Source organism: Anopheles ziemanni, chromosome 3 (genome assembly GCF_943734765.1).
Source record: "Anopheles ziemanni chromosome 3, idAnoZiCoDA_A2_x.2, whole genome shotgun sequence".
NCBI classification, from domain to species: Eukaryota; Metazoa; Arthropoda; class Insecta; order Diptera; family Culicidae; genus Anopheles; species Anopheles ziemanni.
The window spans coordinates 72,722,046-72,740,080 of record NC_080706.1 but is presented as its reverse complement, the minus strand read 5'-3'; the positions used below and the strand labels follow the sequence as shown (position 1 = coordinate 72,740,080).

The window sequence follows — 18,035 nt, the reverse complement described above, 5'->3', positions numbered from 1 at the left end:
AAACCCACGGCAAATCAATGCGCCAAAATTCGTTAATTTCTAGTTGTTTATTTATTGATTTATTTTTTTTGCAAACGTGGTCTCATGGAACGTGGATAGTATATGATCAATTATATTAAAATAAAACTTTCCACAATCATACTTTAGGATGTGTATATCCTGCTTCTGCTGGGGAATGTACTTTGCGGATACCGCACAATCGTAGTATTTATTTATCCAACATCCGTTTGTTTTACAATGCACACCGGATAGCCGAAGCTTCAGCGATAGACGAATGCGTGTTTGAACGCGTAGAGGTCATATCCTCCATTCCTCCACGTTCTTTTTTGTAAACGATTTACTTTCAAACCGCCAACACGTGTTGTTATGACGCTTATTTTACGCTTACGGCTGGATTAACCCTTGCATGCATTTGCAGTTACTACAATATTTAATATATTTAAAATTGTTGAAACCTCTTCAACTCCTTACAATTATTATCTCTGCTGTGAAAAGCGTTTTATTAAAATTAAAAAAAAAACATTCAATGAATGTATGAATATAAACAAAGCTGCTTCAAATTGTTTCAAATAAAGTATCTAAATTTGATAGTTAAAGAAAAGGTTCGTAGTCTTCTTTTCTAATCATCCGGGAGCCATAATTATCTTACGTTACATGATTTACATTAAGTAATGAAAATTCAATTCAAATGCTGTGGTGGTTATGATTTCAATTTATCCTGCGCTTATATCAATTAAAGTTAACAATTTCATGGAAAATGGTAAAAGAACATTTAAAATTAAAATTAAAATTAATTCACTCAGTTTAAATTCTGTTTGTTGAAATGGCTGTAATTCTAACCATAATGAAGTTTATATTGGCAATCGGACGACATGATACGTAGAAAGGTAAGTTTTCATAATGCTCTACCTTCCCAAAAATAAAATAAAAACCCCGGAAAAAGTGTTTTGAATTTTAGCATACAAAAAAAAAGTGGAACAAGTTTATTGTGCATCAACAAAGTAAAACAACATAATCATCGCAGTTTACATTGGGGAGGAACACGCGGGGCGTGTTCTGACAGTCTCTTCGAACCCATTCGTACGATTTCTAGCTCACATAAGTGCCGGTCGTTGCGGCATACACAGATTATAATACGATTTTTTGTCCCAAAAATCTCCTCCCTTCCAGCCGCACCATCCCTTCGCCAGCACTGGGCCGAGCTCGTCCGCGCCCGTGTAGTGCGGATCTAGAATAAGGAACTTTGTCCCTCCATCGTCCGCGTCGATCGAAACACCGAGAATAGTGTGTGCCAGTACACCACCCCCGATCATGATCGGTGTGCCCTGCTGGTGAAAGTGATGCAGCAGTTCCCGGCCCAGCGACACCAGCTCGGCGCCGGAAGCAACGTGCTGGATGCGGGAATCGATACCGACGAACTCGTTCAAACAGATTGACACTTCCGTCGATCCGATCCACTGGCGGGAACCGACAAAGTTCGGCTGCTTGTCCCCGACGCGCACCAGACACTTTTGTATCTCGGTGTGGGAAGGAATCTTCGCATTCGCACTGTAGCCTTGAATGTTGAACCAGGAGACTAGCGTCTGCAGCGAACGGTACGCGCATCCCCACCCCTTGTCGTCAAAATCATCCTGCAGATAGTGATGGTATGTGTACGCACCATCAACAACGGCCGTTTTGCCATCAGGGTCTGAAAAACAAAACAAATGAAACGTTACATACGCTGCCAGGAACCAGGCAGTCTCATTCTTACTTACATGGAACTGTTAATGTTTCGTGGGGATTTAGCAAAAGTTTGCCAGTCTGAAAACGGTACGCATTTGCCTTCCGAAAGTACGGTCGATGCTTGGATAACCCGAAATGAGCGTGCATGAGCATACGTTTCTGGCGCAAATATGTTTGTTCTTCCTGCACCTCACTGCCAATCGGGTAAGCGCATGTTACAAAATGACCCAACTCTCTCGGTAGCATGTGGAAACACTTTGTCACGTAACACTGCCCCGTCTTGTCCAACTGTTCCAGCAGTGCCGACTCAATCAAACTCAAAGAGCAGCAAACGCTATCCACTAAAGTGTTGAAGCACTTTTCTAGCTTCTTTTCCCGGTGCACCATGCTAAGACAATCCACCTGAATCGGTATCTTGACGTAGTTGTCCTCGCTTCGGCTGTCAATCATCACGTTGCACGCTTCCCGGCGCAACTTTTCGTCCTCGTTGGCCTTACTCTTTTTGATCAGCATACCGACGTCGATCACACGGTAGCCAGTGAGTGGAACGTTTTGGTTGCCGGTGTGTGGCTTCTTCGGAACCTTCATGCGTGCCCCAGGAACTCCGAACCCATCGTCCTTCTCGCTCTTCGGTGCGAGCATCATCGCGTGGAGCATTTCGATGCTTTCTTCCGATCCAACACCAGTTACTACGTTCTCGCTTAGCATCACATCATCGATCGCCGGCACGTTGAAGGCCACATTCCCCGAAGCAAGCCGTTTCCGCAGCCGGAAAGCGCTCTCGCTGATCGATTTTTCCGTCTGCTCGCAAAATATGGACATCGTGCAGCGAAGCCGAAGCAGATAGAACTCCCGGTAGAGGAAGCCTGCCTCCACGATGGTACACTCCACCTTCACCAGCTTCCGTTGCTGATAGATGTACGTTTGCAACGTCAGCCCGTCACCGGGACTGTGCAAAAAGACCGGATTGTCCGTCACCACCAGATCTCGCAGCACATCCTGCAGGAAACCGGACGGGTCCTCGCATGGACCAATCCTCACCCAACCGAACAGATCGATTCCGCACGGCAGGTTAGGCTGAATGGTTTCTTTAGTCGGTGGACTTTCACTGGCGTCATCGTGGGAACCGTCTTCGACATCAATTATTTTGCTAAATGCGACAATCGTGGGCACCCCGTCACACATGGTGCCGTACAATTCTCCGGTGCACGGTGCTTTTATCGAGCAAATGCGCTGCAAACAGATAGGCATGAATCGTATCAGTGAGCATCAAGCAGGCGCGGAATTGCTGCAATATGTTACCTTCATCACGAACTCAGATATTCGGATTTTCTCAGCCATTTTATTTCGTCTATGTTCAAAGAATAGTCAGCCGCAAACGAGCACGCTACGAGGATGAAAAAACGTTCGGTAAAAAGTGAAATCCTCTTGAAAAATGCTGCACGATCAAGAAATGAAAACGTAAACACTACGTGTCAACCAAAGCCCCAGTTACTGTCAGCATAACTCGTCAACGCTACAGTATAAACGATTTGGGATTGGTAGATTCAGCTGTCAAACCTCGGCAGTTCAAAAACATAAATATAAACAATAACCACACATCGCTCGGAAAACCGGCAACGATGGACGAAATCGCTACAATAGGATTTCTTATAATTTCCCTCGCCAAAGAAAAGCCGGAGGGAATTAATAATGACGATTTGGCAGAGTCTCTTACGTCAGTGCCGCCGGAAAAACGAGTGCAAGCGCTCAACAAGTTGTTACAGGACGGTGTACTGGAGATACTCAAGAAAGGTACGACACTAATCTACCGGCTCAAGGATCCCGGTAAGAAAACCAACGCACCAAAAGACATCGACAATGAGGAACGAGTTATTTATAACATCGTGGAGGAAGGCGGCAACAAGGGCATTTGGATCAGGGATATCCGAGTGAAATCGAATCTGGTGATGACGCAGCTAACGAAAGTACTGAAGCAGCTGGAGAATAAGAAGCTCATCAAAGCGGTCAAATCCGTTAATGTAAGTTCGAATTCGGATGATGCTGATGTTTAGCTCAACAACCGCGATACAAAATCTCGGATGTTCTTCTCGCTTTACATTCACAGGCCAGTAAAAAGAAAGTGTACATGCTCTACAATCTGGAACCGGATCGTTCCATAACGGGCGGGGCTTGGTATCAGGATCAAGACTTTGAGGCCGAATTCGTCGACGTGCTGAACCAGCAGTGTTTGCGATTTTTGCGTATGAAGCGCGATTCTGCTCGCTCCAGTGGCGAAGGTCCGCTGGCGGTCCAGAAGCTCTCGGAGTGCTCCGTCTCGGATGTGCACCGGTTCATCTCCGACCTGGGAATCAGCAAGATTAGCCTCGACGAGGACGATTTGGAAACCATCCTCAAGACGGTAGTGTACGATGGTAAGGCGGAACGTATTGCTCAAATAGATGGTACATTTTTGTATCGCGCAGTAGAGACCCCGATCGCGGCACCCGGGCTAGTCCAGATGCCTTGTGGTATTTGTCCGGTGATAAAAAACTGCTCCGATTGCGGTGAAATAACACCTAAGCTATGTACATACATTAGCGAATGGTTGGATTGATTTTCAATCCGGTTTTCAAAATAAAAAATAAAAAGGAAAACAAACTATGTTCATCCTCATACACATGACGGTTGCCTCATTTTTTTTTTTTTTATGTGGCACGACATCCCCTAGTGGGACAAGGCCTCTCTCCGAAGAGAGTTTGTGTGACCGCGCTACCGCTGCGCCATCCCATAGTATTTTTTCGTTTTCCTAGTAGTAAAAAGTCACCCATCGACAATTCAAGTGACCGCAACAGGAGAGCATAAAGTTGCCAGCGATCATCAAAAACGTTGCTTTTAACCGGTATGATTGTATTAGACATTTTGTGGAATTTTTCACCTTCCGATTTTGCCACGTGTCCGTTTGGAGTTTTCAAAATTGTGGCTATATTTTTCTGAAAAATTTTCAATATATTTCTTCTAAAGAATCCGGATGTGCAACTTTTCTTAAAGTGCATCGTTATCGTGCTTTTACGAGACAGAATTAGCTGGACCATTGAATACCAACTGCAACGGTACATACTGTATGTATGGTGTATGTCGCAAGGCCGGGTACAATAACATCCTCAACGATGGGCGCTCCGCTGAGTGTGTCCATTGAGTTCACTACTTGTGTACTACAACCACTGTTAGGGCCTGCACAACTTCAAAAAAGCTATCCTTATAAACTGCAACGATCACGTAAACTACGAAAAATAATTTGCGACCAGGAGCGTTCGTTCCGATCCGTTATTGGCCATATTTTATTATTTCAAATCTGATGACTTCACATACGATCATTTTTCAAAGTATCTCAGTACAGGCTGAGGCGTCCCACCGGCGCAAATATGCCATTTGGACGACAAACAACGTACACTTCTATCCAAACGTTTAAAAATCTATTGTATTGACAATGCAGAAAAAAAGAATGGAGCTTTAACCAAATCATTCAAAATATGTCATAGCTTTGCATAGGAATTTTTTCTACATTATCTTACTTCCAAGCCTGCAATCATCAACGTTTTCTTAACCCGATCTTTCTTCACATAATGCTCCCACATATGGCGCTTATCGTAGCAGAAGAAACAGGCTCTTATTTTTGTTCGTCCGATAGCAGAGAAATTCCTCAATGGATATGTATATCTTTACGTTGGTTGTTTGTGAGAAAAGTTTGTTCCAGTCAGTTCTACGTCGACGGTTAAAGCGAACGGAACACAGTTGCCTGAATAGAGAATTAGTTAGTTGACGATCGTCAAAGATGTTGCTTTTACCCTGGAAGATCGTGTTAGGCATTTTTTGGGTTTCATCCTTTACCGCTTTTGCCATAAGTATACAAAGAACATCCCAGCGAGTTATTCCCCAATCATTCTCAACATCATACCGACGGCCAATGGTGAGACAACTCGTACCGCAATGTGGCATGCCGTATTTCCCGAATGGGGAAGCGAAACTCAGGAACCGTGGACGGATGCTACGATTCGATTGTGTCAACGGTTTCAGGCTTATCGGAAATAAGTACGCAAATTGCAACAACGGACGATGGGATACATCTATACCGGTGTGTGCTAGTGAGTATAATAACTCTTCTACGTTGGGAGAATCCCATTTGTGGCGAGGGTAATAATGTATTACTTCTAATTTTCTTAATTTTCCCACAAAAGAATCCGGATGTGCGACTTTACCAAAAGTGGAATCCGGATATGTGCTGTATGAGTTAAACAAAGCCACCGCATGGTTGTCGTGCTTCGACGCGACGGAATTGGCCGGGTCAAGGAATACGTACTGCAACGGAACACACTGGGACCGTCCGTTGGGTGTATGCCGTAAGACGGGCCAGGGAACGGCTAGGGATTGTGATTTCGAAGCCGAAACGATGTGCGGTTGGTCCAACGATGTGCTGCACGATTTCGACTGGAAGCGCAGCGATGGAACGCTAAACCCACGTGCGCTTCGGACGGGCCCGAAATACGATCACACCAAGATGCAACCCAAGGCCGGCCATTTCATGATCGTCGATTCGGCGGAACAATTTACGAACGAAACGGCCCGGCTAATCTCGCCCATGTACGAACCGGAGTTAAGTATTGGAGCGTGCTTTCAATTTTACTATCATATGTACGGTGAGACGGTTGGTTCACTTAAGGTGTACGTGAAACCGATGACCGCTGATCTGTACGACCTCAACCCATCGCTCGTGATCGAAGGCAATCAGAAAAACGTGTGGCACGAGGGTAACATCGAGATTCCGCAGCAATCGGAACGGTTTCAGATTATATTCGAGGCGAGCCTTGGAATGCGCTACAAGAGTGACATTGCCATCGACGATGTAAGTCTGCTGCAGGGCGATAATTGCAAGGTGGCGGTCGAAGATGGCTTGGAAAACCCGGACGATGCCGCCCCGACCGATCCGGAGTTGGTACCCGATAAGATAGCATCATGCGAAAACCGATGTGGTATGAGTATGGCAGATATTTTAAATGCTACCGATAAGATCGTACCTTGCAGTTGCCAAGAGGACTGCGTGGTAGATGCAACTTGTTGTCCTGATTTTGTTGAACGATGTGTCTTCGTCGTACCAACGGTGAATACTGCATCCACAACGACGAGTGCTCCGCTGAGTGTTTCCACCATTCCGACTACTGTAAAGGCCATGCAAATGTCCACTCCAGCTACCAGCACGACAGCAAGGGCTACAACAACAACTACTACTACAGTTCGCACAACTCTCAGTACGACCACAAGACCGTCTACTACTTCTACCTGGACTACAACGACCACCACTGCTAGGCCAAGTACAACTCCCAGAAAACCACCTTCACCAACGGCAACGATCAGATCCACTACAAAAGCATACAATTTGCGACCCAGACCGGTGATTCCGATGACCAAACGACCAAGTTTCATCAGTTCGACGACCTCGAAAACCACGGTAACAACCACGACACGAACATCATCGACGGCAACGACAACGAAACAGGTTCCTACCACAGTGACGGTAACAGTGCAACCGTCAACGCTGGCCACCACCAAGAATCTTGCCCCTGAACCAACCCAATCGGACATGGTTTTCGTGACAAACGATGTTGAAACTTCTACAGACCGGCTGCTGCTTGCACCTCGGTTCGCCGATGCACCGTTCCCGTCCGAGACCGTTCCGCAACCCAGTCCTATGAAATACTTCATCTTAGCTACGGTTGGCGCTGTGGTATTTTTCAGCATCTTCTGCGTTACGTACAGCTACGCACGAAAGTCACGCTCCAGTGTGCTCGCGCGATTGAAGGAAAAGTCGCAGAACAAGTGTTTCGAGGACATTCGATTTTTGGCGGGCGAAGAAGATTTGGATTTTAACATTTCGCAGGGCAGCGAGGCAGTGGATGAGAAGGCCGATACCAACGGCAAGCATCGTGAGGGCAACAAGAAGTCGAAAAAGTTCAACACCCAAGGCAAGGAAACCAGTGCACCCAGTGAGGATCGCAAGCAGAGGTTGAGTGGCAAACAAGACGACGCTGATGGTTGTCCTGTCGAAAAGGCAAAAGGATCTGGTGCTGCGAATTATGTTAGTGAAAATGACTCTTCGAGCGACGACAGCGAAAATACCGGCGGCTCGAAACGAACGGTTAAGAAAGGCACCAAAAAAGAGTATCAAAAATATGTCAAGCACTACGACGAGGATATGGTGTCAACCTTACTCTAGGTGATAAGAGAAGCTACCATTTGCCAATGCGACCGCAAGATCAGCGACTGGTGACTGGTGACTTCCGAAAGAACGGCTGATAAGGATGTGGTATGTAGAAGTGCGTCAACAGGAAGTGCCATATGCAAATGTGAGATAATGACTAAGAGAAACAGAAAACGGGCTCATGTGTTAGGCGCAGTGATGCAGGGGTTTTTTTAACGGTGGCTATTTCCTTCATGTGACGTCGATCGTTAGCCCAAGTAGAAGGGCAAAAATCTGAATTGAAATTTGTTCACACACGGTTCCGTATTCTGTGTATGGTTTAAATACTCGTACCACAGCTTAAACCCCAAAGACGCACAAATTAACATTACTGTAGTAAGCTAAAAATTAGTGAAATAAATATTTCATTTCTAAACATAACATCAAACGACGTGAATTTGTGAACTGGCGTTTCCGGTCTCTATTTCCATTTGAATTATCTCACAACCGTTCACGACTGTCTCATGTGGTTATGAGCATATGAGATGCTTGCAAATGGTGAGATGTGAGTGAGAAGGATTTGTATTCTGATCATCTCACGGAGTGAAAATTCCGAACGTGTTTAAGAACTTTAATTACATCTTAATTTACTAGTGACGAAATTGCAGAATGTTTAAAAAATATCACGCAAGACGAACGCACTTGATACAGTTTAATAATTTATTTTCATAAACAGGAATGAACTAAGTAAATCACAAATCAAACGGTTGCATTGCAGCTCGTAGTAACAAAACGGTTCAATAAGTTGCGCATTTACAAAGCAATTATTTTCATTATGAAGAACTGCGATTGTTATTATGATTGCGAAAATATTCATATTTATGTCCTGGAGTATAATTTATCTGTATATTAACATTCGGTTGCTTATGGAATAATTATTCGTTTTGATTTATATCCTAAACATGTTTATACAGTCATGTTCCTTCATCTTTATCTCAGAGTCGTCGTCTAACTCGGAAGTAAATCTAGAACGATTACAGTTGCTATTCTCTTTGTGTGTGTGTGTGTGTACTTTCGTAATTGCTATCATTTGATTACAATATGATTATCAGTCCATTCCTGTTGTCACAATTGTCGCTAATGCACATGCTATACGAGTTTTCTTCCTACCGCTAATTCCTTTCCACACGCAGTGTTCGCATAATACTACCACAACCACTAACCACATCTTGCCGTTCCGCAGTTTAATACTTTTAAATGATACCGTTTTGCTGTAGTGCTTTCCTACATTTCATCACGAAGAGGGGTTATTTGCCTAGATGCTTGTTAGTCCATTAGTATAAAGAACGAAAACGATCCTACACCACAGCGACGTAAGCGTGATTATTGTTTTGTTTGCCTCTAAGTAGTACGTTGTGTTCCTCTATGCTATGCTTGTATGTATTACTAGTATTATGGAGTCCTACATGCTATTCGTAGTATGTACAAACCGCCGTGCCACCGTCCCCGAGTGTTGCTCAATGTAGCTGATACTTTTCCATCTCCAGCAGCTGATCGTAGAGATTGTCCTGGTTGGGCAGGAAGCCGACCACCAACCAGCCAAAGATGGCACCGACGCTTCGCGCTATCGACAGAGCATTCCAGATGCTAAGCACTTTATTCGTTTCCTGTCGACAAGCGTATTAGTAAAACATTGGTGACCTACACCATGCCGATGACCGGAAACCAGTGCAGTACTTACCAGTTCCTCTTCCCAGACGGTAGAATTTAACGTGGCGGTAAGATACAGTCGTTCGTCCATCGATCCAGCCGATAAGCTCAGCATGATCGTCATTATGTAGATCATGATGATGAAGACCGAGCGGAAGGAAACATTCGATTCGCCTCCATGTGCAATGTCCATCCTGTGTGTTACGATGGACCAGAAGGGAATGAAGATTAGGGACTAGTCAAGTCAAGATAACAACGTTGAGAGGCCGACCGACTTACCGATCGAAGATCGACACCATGCACACGATCGCCAAGCAGTAGAAGGTATTGGCGTACACCTCAGCGAAGGCAGAGTAATGGCGGATTGAGGCGTCTACCCAATCGTACGGCTTCGTTGTGCAGATCAGCAGCAGATGGGCGAACGCAAGGCCACCGAGCAGCCCGTGGCAGACGGTCGAAAACAGGTGCCATACCCGCTGTACCGCACAGGAAAGGTGCACCGACGTACTCACTGTATTTCTGAAAATGGTCCACAGACAAGATTAGATTCCGAATCAATCCGACACCGCAGGGAGTCGCCACCGTACCTATTGCTTTCTGGATCACCTCCAATCAGTGTTGAGGACTTGTGGTATGAGTAGGTATTGTCAACCGGTCGGTAACCGCTAGCAGTCTGTATGTACATCTTGTCGATGCGCGTTGGCGCACCTTCGGTGGTCGGCGAGACCACCGGTGTGAAGGGATTGTAGATCTCCCCATGGTAGCTTAGCAGATCGTCAGCTGTAATGAAAGAACAAGAAAAAAAAATGTTGTACTGGGACATAAAAAAGTTGTTCGTCTTATAAATGAGTCCTTCTCTATTCCGGATTTATAACGAACCCCTCCTTATAATACGAAGCAGGGGAAAGGGCTCAGGATCCAGTAGGCTTAATTAGCTGAATTTATGAATATGAACTAGCGGAATATGTCCATGAGCATGTCCAATAATTCTGTGGGAACTTCAGGGTGCTACTTAAAAATATAACATAAGAAGAAAGGGTATACCATAGTAGAAGATATTGCCATATACCAGACATTACAGGAGCATCACAATATCTCATTTAATGAACATGGAAAAGAATTCAATTGCCTTCCGTTCGAGATAAAAACTACAACTCCCTCAACGGAGGGTAATATGCATAGGCCTATGTGGAGCAGATTGTACCAGTATAGATGTTAGTCTAAACACTAAAGCTTGGTACTTTCCACAATAACGACTTTCACAATAAGGAATTTAATTTTTTTTGACATTTGCTCGGCTGTCACGGAACTCCTGAAATAGCTGTTATGAAATACTTATTCCGAGGGTCCGCGACAGCCGAGCGGTAGCGCCGGTTAGAAAATAGGCCCATGAGCGCCGGGGCTCACCACCTCGACGGCGTGGGTTCGAATCTCAACCGAGACGGAACCCCTCCCCCCTGTACGAGACGACTGACTGTTGGATCCACGTACAACAGGGAAACAAGTCTCGTATGCCCTTAACAGGCAGGCATGACCAGGAGGTCGTTACGCCAAGAAGAAGAAGAAGAAGAAATACTTATTGACTTTTGGTACGTTCTGTTCCACTATTTGCGCCCTGTTGTCCTACAATTCTAAATGACTGGGTGTAAAAGATACCACACTCGTTTTAGTAAAAGTTTGAGAGTTTTAATGGTATTTTTTTGTGGTAAATCAATAGATATTTAAAAATTGTTCTGTGAACATTTTGGGTATTTTTCTTAGACTGTGAGAAAAACATACTAGAAATGTCGCTAGGTCTCTCTCCGTAACATTAGAGTTACTGTAACCTTCTAATCGACGGTATGCTTTAAATCGGGTGGTTCTTGTCTTACCTAACCATACCCATTTCCTAGCTTTTCTCAAGAATACTTTGATAACTTTTTCGAGCTACGGAACTTTTGCTACACCGATAAAGTTAATTAATTTTACATCAAACCATAATTTTGGCTTGTTCTAATAACTGTACTGACAAAACGGGAATTTCTTACACGTTTATGCATGCTTGAACTTATAAAGACTGCTGCTCATTTCCAATCCTTTGCTAGGTGAAATTTGACACTAGTCATAGAATGGCTCTTTCAAGTAAATTAAGTAATTTACTTCAACGCGACACTCAAGGAATCCGAGGAAATACAATCCGTATCCTTAAGAAATGGTGCCATCGGAGACATTCCTTTGGAAATGTCATTTGCGTCTTATCAAAATTTCCGCGATAAATCTATTTACCCACGAAAAACACCACTCCACTGCTGCGGTCGGCAGCGTCTTCACCGGAATTAATTAGCACGATCCGAGACACCAGCCCTACCACCCCCACTCCGCCCCTTTCCTTTGCAGGAACTAATCAAAAAGAGCCCGAAAAGCCGCTCGCCGCATCGTTACTGCTTCGAGCACCACCCTCCACCGAAGACGTGTGGTGTTTGTTTGGCGATGGTTATAAGGTCAGATCGTAATGTTTTCCTTTCCGTTTCCTCTGTGGCGCATCCCCCCGACGGGGTAGGCGAGTAGCGTAATCATCGTTCGCGTTGGTAAATGTCACCGGCTGCCGTTGGTTCGCTGGTGAACGCTCGAAAAGGTCAGTCCCAGGGTAAAGTTCAAGGAATGAGTTATCTTGCGAGTTTTCCCCCGGTACCGGGCTGGCATCGTTATCAGCGACCCACCATCGTTGTGCAAGCTTTAAGAAACCGAACCGAAACGAAGCCGGTGAGTTACGAGACAGGGCAAATTGTGGGTTCGATTTCATCGGCAAGCAAGAACCGTCTGCGGAACCGTAATTTATACATGGATGTTGAGCTGAATGAGTCCCACTTACGCAGGATACTTTAGACTTTGAAGCTGCTTTCTTCTAATAACCAAGAAAAGAACGAGCACATCAAAGATACGTTACCGACTTAAGCCGGTCCCAAAGATCCATCTATATAAATATGTAAATCGCAGAATAAACAATAGAAAGGCGTGCTAAAGGGCACCAGGGTTAAACAGCAAAAGGCTAAAGCTACCGAAATGGCAAATTTACCGAGCGAGTCGCAATCAAATCACCCCAAAAAGTGCCAAAAATAGCCATAATCTTGAGCGAAAAGTCACGTACAATAAATCGTAGAAAAAGTAAGCGTCGTCCCAGGCATCTGTTGAAACATGGCGTGGTCGTGACAACCATCTTTCAGGACACCCTCGCGCTTTCTACGTTCCCTCCACCCCGCCCACACTGCGTACGAACTGCAATTGGTGTAACAAGGCGAGCGGCCGCTCTCAAGAAGACAACACACCAAAAAAAGGATTCTTAAAAAGGTAGCTAAATTTAGGACGCAACACTCCTATTCCAAACGGAGGCAGAGGGCCACCAGAACCCGCCGTGATAGAAGACGCACAGGGGCGGGGGAAAATAAAACCAATGCCCTACCCGAAGGAGACGCGTTCGGACAGGGGCAACAAAAAGAAAAACGTGCTAGCCGAAGCCGGTAGGGCTTAAAGGAAAGGCGACATAATAATATTGATAAAACCGTCCCTTGCGCACAGTGACGTCATTGCGCCAGTGTAGAGGCCCTTGGGGGTTGGAGAGAAAAGCCGAACGGGTGAAGGGCCCCATCTGCCGGCCGAAGTTTCAGCTCGAACGCCACAAATACGAGAACGACGGTAATGGGAAGAACGCGCACACACACACACAGCAACGAATCGCGGCCCCAAACCAAGTTCTAACCACCCACGTTAACGCGTCATCGGTCTGCCGGAGGGCCAAGGGCTACGGAAACATGCCGCTGGCGGACTGGAAGGACGCTGCAATGGGGCAACGTTGATTTCGATCTGTCCAGTGCTGCCAGCGTTGGAGTAGAAGGTCGGTAAAAACGTGCGATTATCCTTCCAGCTATCGATTGTGCTGTCCGCAGTCCGGACGGAGCGCCACGGTTTGGCCATACGCCCCAATTTGATTGATTTAGACCCGTAAAAGCAAACGAAACAAAAACATATAGCTTGAAAAACAACGCTTTTAAAAGATTTCAAAACATGCTCACCAAAACTTACAACCAAAACATAAAAAACTTCTTTCAATAGATTGTTTTTTTATGATGAAAACTTTACAAATAACGTGACAATATTACCCAAACACTTTCGAACGATTGAATATTGTGAAAACATATCTTAACTTTACCCGTGAAGAAAATCAATTACTTGACATTCCAATCAGTGAAAAGTGTCCTCTTCAGTAGTGTGGGTATGCAACAAGAAAAAGAAACGTAATTTTCCATCGCAAATGTACGCCATGGACGGTAAATTGAGTCGGGCGTTTTATCCTTTTCAAATGTATTTACATATGTCCGAAGAGCCGCATTTCGACATACAGTTTTTCAAATGATTTACGGTACTTATACAACATTGCATGGGTGTTAGAATAACTTTTTACCACAAACTGTTCTCTAGCTGAGCGGAACTTTTTTTTTCTGTTAGATTTGTTTTATTATTAATTATTAGAGATTATTCTTTTGATTGAGTTCTATTCGTTCTGCTTTTTATTTAATTTGTCTTTTTTAATTTTTAATTTCCTAAATTGTTGTGTATTGTTTTAAAAACCATGTGTTGTGCCTTATGAATCTTTTGGCGAGATTTATTCGTATGAATGTTTCACCTAAGAGTCTTTCAGATGAATTCATGAATCTTTTGGGATTTGAATCTTCAAACGTTTATGAATCTTTCGAAACCTTAATGAATCTTCATGGATCTTTCTCGAATCTCCATGATTCTTTCATTGGCGGGGATAATGCGACAACAAAATAAGGGACGGTATCTCTAGCCATTTTTTGCTTCTCAATTTAGTGTTCAGTGAATTTTTGCGATTCATGAATCCCTCAAAAGGCAAAGAATCATTCAGATTCATGAAGCTGAATCTGAATTATACAACTCTAGTCAGAACGCTATTTATAATAAAGTAATTGCGCATTTAAAAGTTTACCGTGGTAGATGTAGTAAAAGCTCCTACTAAGAGTTTGATAATCATTTGAAGAAACCATCATTTAGTGTTAGGGCGGTTCCAATTTGCTAATGAGTGTTATTGACTTTCAAATAGCCCACTCCCATCATGCAATCCAATCGGGAACTCGAACCTGGCACCCTCGAAAAAAGATGAAAAAACATCTTTGGCAAGGGTTCGAAACTTCAAACCATGGACTATCGTTTTCCAATCCCAATGAGAGACCAGCTTAAAAGCCCAATGAAGCTGATCACTTTTAATGATACTTGCCAAAGATTCAACAGTCCGAGCTTCTGACCCACCCGTCCAACATCTACCGCGGCGCTGTGCGTTTTCCACCGGAAAACTCTCTACCGGATACGATGATGTGTTTATACAACTGGGGCGCGCTTCGGTGTGTGTGTGTGTGTGCGCGTATTTTTTTTGTTTTTCTCGTACCCTTCAAATGGCCCACGGGGTTCCACGCAAGAAAACACTATAAATAGCATTCCACGAAGCCATTTTTCTCCCTTTCGCACTCCCTCTCTCTCCAAAGCCTACTAAAATCAAAGCGCATCAACTTCAATACAGCTTCAGTCCATCTGCCGCTTCTTGGCCGGGAGTCTGAGAACCGCTTAGCGAATGGCGTTGGTGGCGGTTTCAAAAATGGATGTTCTACCAACACCCACCACTCTCTACGGTCCATAGCGCTCTCCGTACGGAAAAAATCGAAATTCCGCCAACAACGCTCGCTTTACACGCCAAAAACGTCCCGTTGCTTGTTGTAAATACAATGCCCGAGGTGGAGTCTAATTTTAGAACCTAGCCAACCTTGCTGCTGACGAGGGCCCTCGCACTAAAACACGGACAAATTAAACCAAAACCTCCCATGTGATCCCCTCCTTTTCCCCGCCGCATACTAACCATTGCTGGTCCGACCACCGCCGGGTCGATCCGGTTGCTGCTGATGAAGTTTTCGCTCCCGCTGGGATTTGGTTTTCCGGTGGACCCGCCGATCCTCCAGATGCTCCGGTATCTCCAGGTCCCCGGACAGGGACGCATCGTTAAAGTCCGAGCACTGCTTCAGATAGCGCATCAGCGTTTCGTTCGCCTGGCGTACCTCCATCTCGCCGGCGGCCAGTATCTTCCGCTCGCGCCTCCGCCTCGACTCGGACTTACTGCGCTTCCGGCGTGGGCTCTTCTCCAGGCTGCTCCGGCTTCGGGTGCTCCGCTGGGCCGGACTCTTCTGCGGGTCCGACAGCGACTGCACCTTCAGCTGGCGGTCCATATAGCCCAGGATGCCCTTCTGCAGCTTATCGTCCGTCGGTCCCGGTGCCGGTTCGATGCTGGCCGTCCCGTTCGCCAGTTCCACGACGGCTACCATCATTTCCCCAGCACCGTCTGGCCGGGGTTCGTTGTTTTCCTCGGTACCGGATGCTACGTCCAGCTCCGTCGTTGCCACGGCGGCCGACGGCGAGAGGCTGCGGGTGGTGGCCTGGGAAACGCGCACCGGTCCACCGCTCGTGTCCCCGCTCGCGCTGTAGTGGAAGTTCTGGGTCGTGCCGGAAGTTCCGGTGGCGGCGCCGCTGCTGCTCGCGTTGGTCGTCGTACTACCACCACTGTGCTCCGGTGTGTCCGGTCGGCGCACCACCCGCACTACGGTAGACGATCTATTTTTAGACCCGCCCGGCTCCAGCTCCGACCCCTCCTGGCCAGGGCCGGGCCCATCGCCACCGCGCACTTCCGACTGCTCGAGCTGCTCCAGCCGCTGGGGCGTTGCGCTACGGCGAGAACGGGAACTACGATGCCTCGAGCCGGACGCTTTCGTCTGGTGAACGCGGGCCGTCGTTTCCATTTGCACTCACGGGGCGCTCCAACGCGAATTCCTACGAAATTCTGCCAACAACCGACGACACGCAACACAACAAACACCGCGTCACGCCAAAGGATCCTAAGCCCGCACACAGGACAACAGAGCGAGCTCTAGAAGCGAGCCACGAACAAACCAAGTCGAACACGGAACGGGACGTATAAACTTCCTTCAGCTGTACGCGGTTGTTGTAGGCCTTAGTTCCTGGAATATCGCGACGGGTTACGCGATGGTCCGGGCAAACACAGCTCACAGCTGTAAGGACCTCGTCGAAATCAATAAGCTGAAACTGTGCACAATGCTTCCTGCTTTGTGCCGTCACCCCGCACTCGACAACACCCGGTTACAGCCTGCCTTTCTGTGTATTTTGTAATATAAAGGCCAACTCGCTGGAAGGCTAACAATGGCACGTTCGTTCACCACCGAGTTCTTTGAGCAACTGGAACACGTATAGCCAGCGCTGCACCGAGCGAACCACCATGTCCTAGCGTTCTACACGCGTGTGTTTGTGTGTGTATGTGGGTGTGGGGTGGATGAAAAATGTCCTGTTTTCCTCACCACCCTCGCGCAACGCATGCAATTATGGCGTAGCGCCAGGAGCAGCTCGCACTTGTTGTAATAATGTCACCCTTTTTCGGAAGCCTCGCGTTGCGGACTTCGGGTAATGTCGACCACTTCGGTAGCACGGTGTGACCATGCGCACTGCACACGGAATCAAACAAACAAACGGCCCCACCACACACACACACACACACACACACACGAAGCGGGCAGGTTTCGATCGATTCGAATCCCTTCCCGGCTGGTGGCATTGGTGACGCCTGTGACACAAACACAACACACGCACGCTCGCGTTGTCGTGGCCGTCCTTCCGGCGTTTCCGTCACCGTTCCCCGTTTGGAGAATCGTTTTAAGAACCATCGATTAGGATCGCCCAACCCGAGGGCATTATGATGACGTATTGAAACCGTTCTGGTAAGACCGGTTTTACCGATAAGGATCTAAGGAGCATAGGTTTGTCACTTACAGGCTTATGAATTTATTGTAGTATCTCGATCCTGCTTCTCGATCGTTATTAGAAGTATTTAAACTGGACTTGGACCCCGTCACCCACGCGACCACCCTACGCCCACGCCATTAAGGCAAAGATCGATTGAAGTTTTAAGTGCGATACGTAATAATTCTTCCTCTTTGCACCTTCCCTGCCTTACCCCGAAGGTAGTGGGTTGCTCCCCCGGGGGAGGGGCGCAGTAACTGCAACGTCGCACTTCGCACAACCTCGGCCGTTCCCCACAGAGGGCGCTAGGGGGCGTTCTAAGAACCGATTTTCTGAACCGATCCTTAGCAGGTGTTTACTGCGCGCGTGTTTTTGTAGATGTGTGTGGCCCCGGAGTCGAAGCCGAATGAATGAACCGTAGTAAAAACCGCGCCGAACGTCCCGCGACATTCCCGCCCTCCCCACCTCCCCCCGTCCCACACAAACCATCTGGCTCACATCGGGTTGTCGTGAATCCCCCTCAATGGGAATCCTGTGG

The 18,035-nt window shown here is 46.4% G+C and overlaps 4 protein-coding genes across 4 annotated transcripts; 2 read left to right on the top strand and 2 right to left on the bottom strand.

The window, feature by feature from the left end:
* Positions 1–951: 951 nt before the first annotated feature.
* On the bottom strand, positions 952–3,162 carry LOC131286872 (ufm1-specific protease 2). The gene is made up of 3 exons (XM_058315878.1): positions 3,028–3,162; positions 1,758–2,958; positions 952–1,690 (listed from the first exon to the last, which is right to left on the bottom strand). The coding sequence occupies exons 1-3, from the start codon at positions 3,064–3,066 to the stop codon at positions 1,095–1,097; spliced, it is 1,836 nt and encodes a 611-aa protein (XP_058171861.1). The 5' UTR covers positions 3,067–3,162; the 3' UTR covers positions 952–1,094.
* Positions 3,163–3,324: 162 nt separating this feature from the next.
* LOC131287502 (probable DNA-directed RNA polymerase III subunit RPC6) lies at positions 3,325–4,371 on the top strand. Its single transcript, XM_058316555.1, has 2 exons — positions 3,325–3,746; positions 3,833–4,371. The coding sequence occupies exons 1-2, from the start codon at positions 3,348–3,350 to the stop codon at positions 4,319–4,321; spliced, it is 888 nt and encodes a 295-aa protein (XP_058172538.1). The 5' UTR covers positions 3,325–3,347; the 3' UTR covers positions 4,322–4,371.
* A 1,168-nt stretch (positions 4,372–5,539) lies between these two features.
* On the top strand, positions 5,540–8,218 carry LOC131285426 (uncharacterized). The gene is made up of 2 exons (XM_058314282.1): positions 5,540–5,849; positions 5,943–8,218. The coding sequence occupies exons 1-2, from the start codon at positions 5,540–5,542 to the stop codon at positions 7,973–7,975; spliced, it is 2,343 nt and encodes a 780-aa protein (XP_058170265.1). The 3' UTR covers positions 7,976–8,218.
* Positions 8,219–9,456: 1,238 nt separating this feature from the next.
* Positions 9,457–16,485, bottom strand: LOC131285425 (uncharacterized). The gene is made up of 5 exons (XM_058314281.1): positions 15,555–16,485; positions 10,237–10,429; positions 9,929–10,168; positions 9,681–9,843; positions 9,457–9,606 (listed from the first exon to the last, which is right to left on the bottom strand). The coding sequence occupies exons 1-5, from the start codon at positions 16,483–16,485 to the stop codon at positions 9,457–9,459; spliced, it is 1,677 nt and encodes a 558-aa protein (XP_058170264.1).
* Positions 16,486–18,035: the final 1,550 nt, after the last annotated feature.

Bases quoted from the DNA above. Each gene is read 5' to 3' on its own strand.
- LOC131285426 (XM_058314282.1), top strand. From the start codon at position 5,540: ATGTTGCTTTTACCCTGGAAGATCGTGTTAGGCATTTTTTGGGTTTCA. The intron at 5,850-5,942 runs GTGAGTATAATA...TTCCCACAAAAG, and splicing joins ATCTATACCGGTGTGTGCTA to AATCCGGATGTGCGACTTTA.
- LOC131287502 (XM_058316555.1), top strand. From the start codon at position 3,348: ATGGACGAAATCGCTACAATAGGATTTCTTATAATTTCCCTCGCCAAA. The intron at 3,747-3,832 runs GTAAGTTCGAAT...TTACATTCACAG, and splicing joins AAGCGGTCAAATCCGTTAAT to GCCAGTAAAAAGAAAGTGTA.
- LOC131286872 (XM_058315878.1), bottom strand. From the start codon at position 3,066: ATGGCTGAGAAAATCCGAATATCTGAGTTCGTGATGAAG. The intron at 2,959-3,027 runs GTAACATATTGC...ATCTGTTTGCAG, and splicing joins TATCTGAGTTCGTGATGAAG to CGCATTTGCTCGATAAAAGC. The intron at 1,691-1,757 runs GTAAGTAAGAAT...TTTGTTTTTCAG, and splicing joins CGAAACATTAACAGTTCCAT to ACCCTGATGGCAAAACGGCC.
- LOC131285425 (XM_058314281.1), bottom strand. From the start codon at position 16,485: ATGGAAACGACGGCCCGCGTTCACCAGACGAAAGCGTCCGGCTCGAGG. The intron at 9,844-9,928 runs GTAAGTCGGTCG...CGTAACACACAG, and splicing joins ATGGTGTCGATCTTCGATCG to GATGGACATTGCACATGGAG. The intron at 9,607-9,680 runs GTAAGTACTGCA...GCTTGTCGACAG, and splicing joins CCGTCTGGGAAGAGGAACTG to GAAACGAATAAAGTGCTTAG.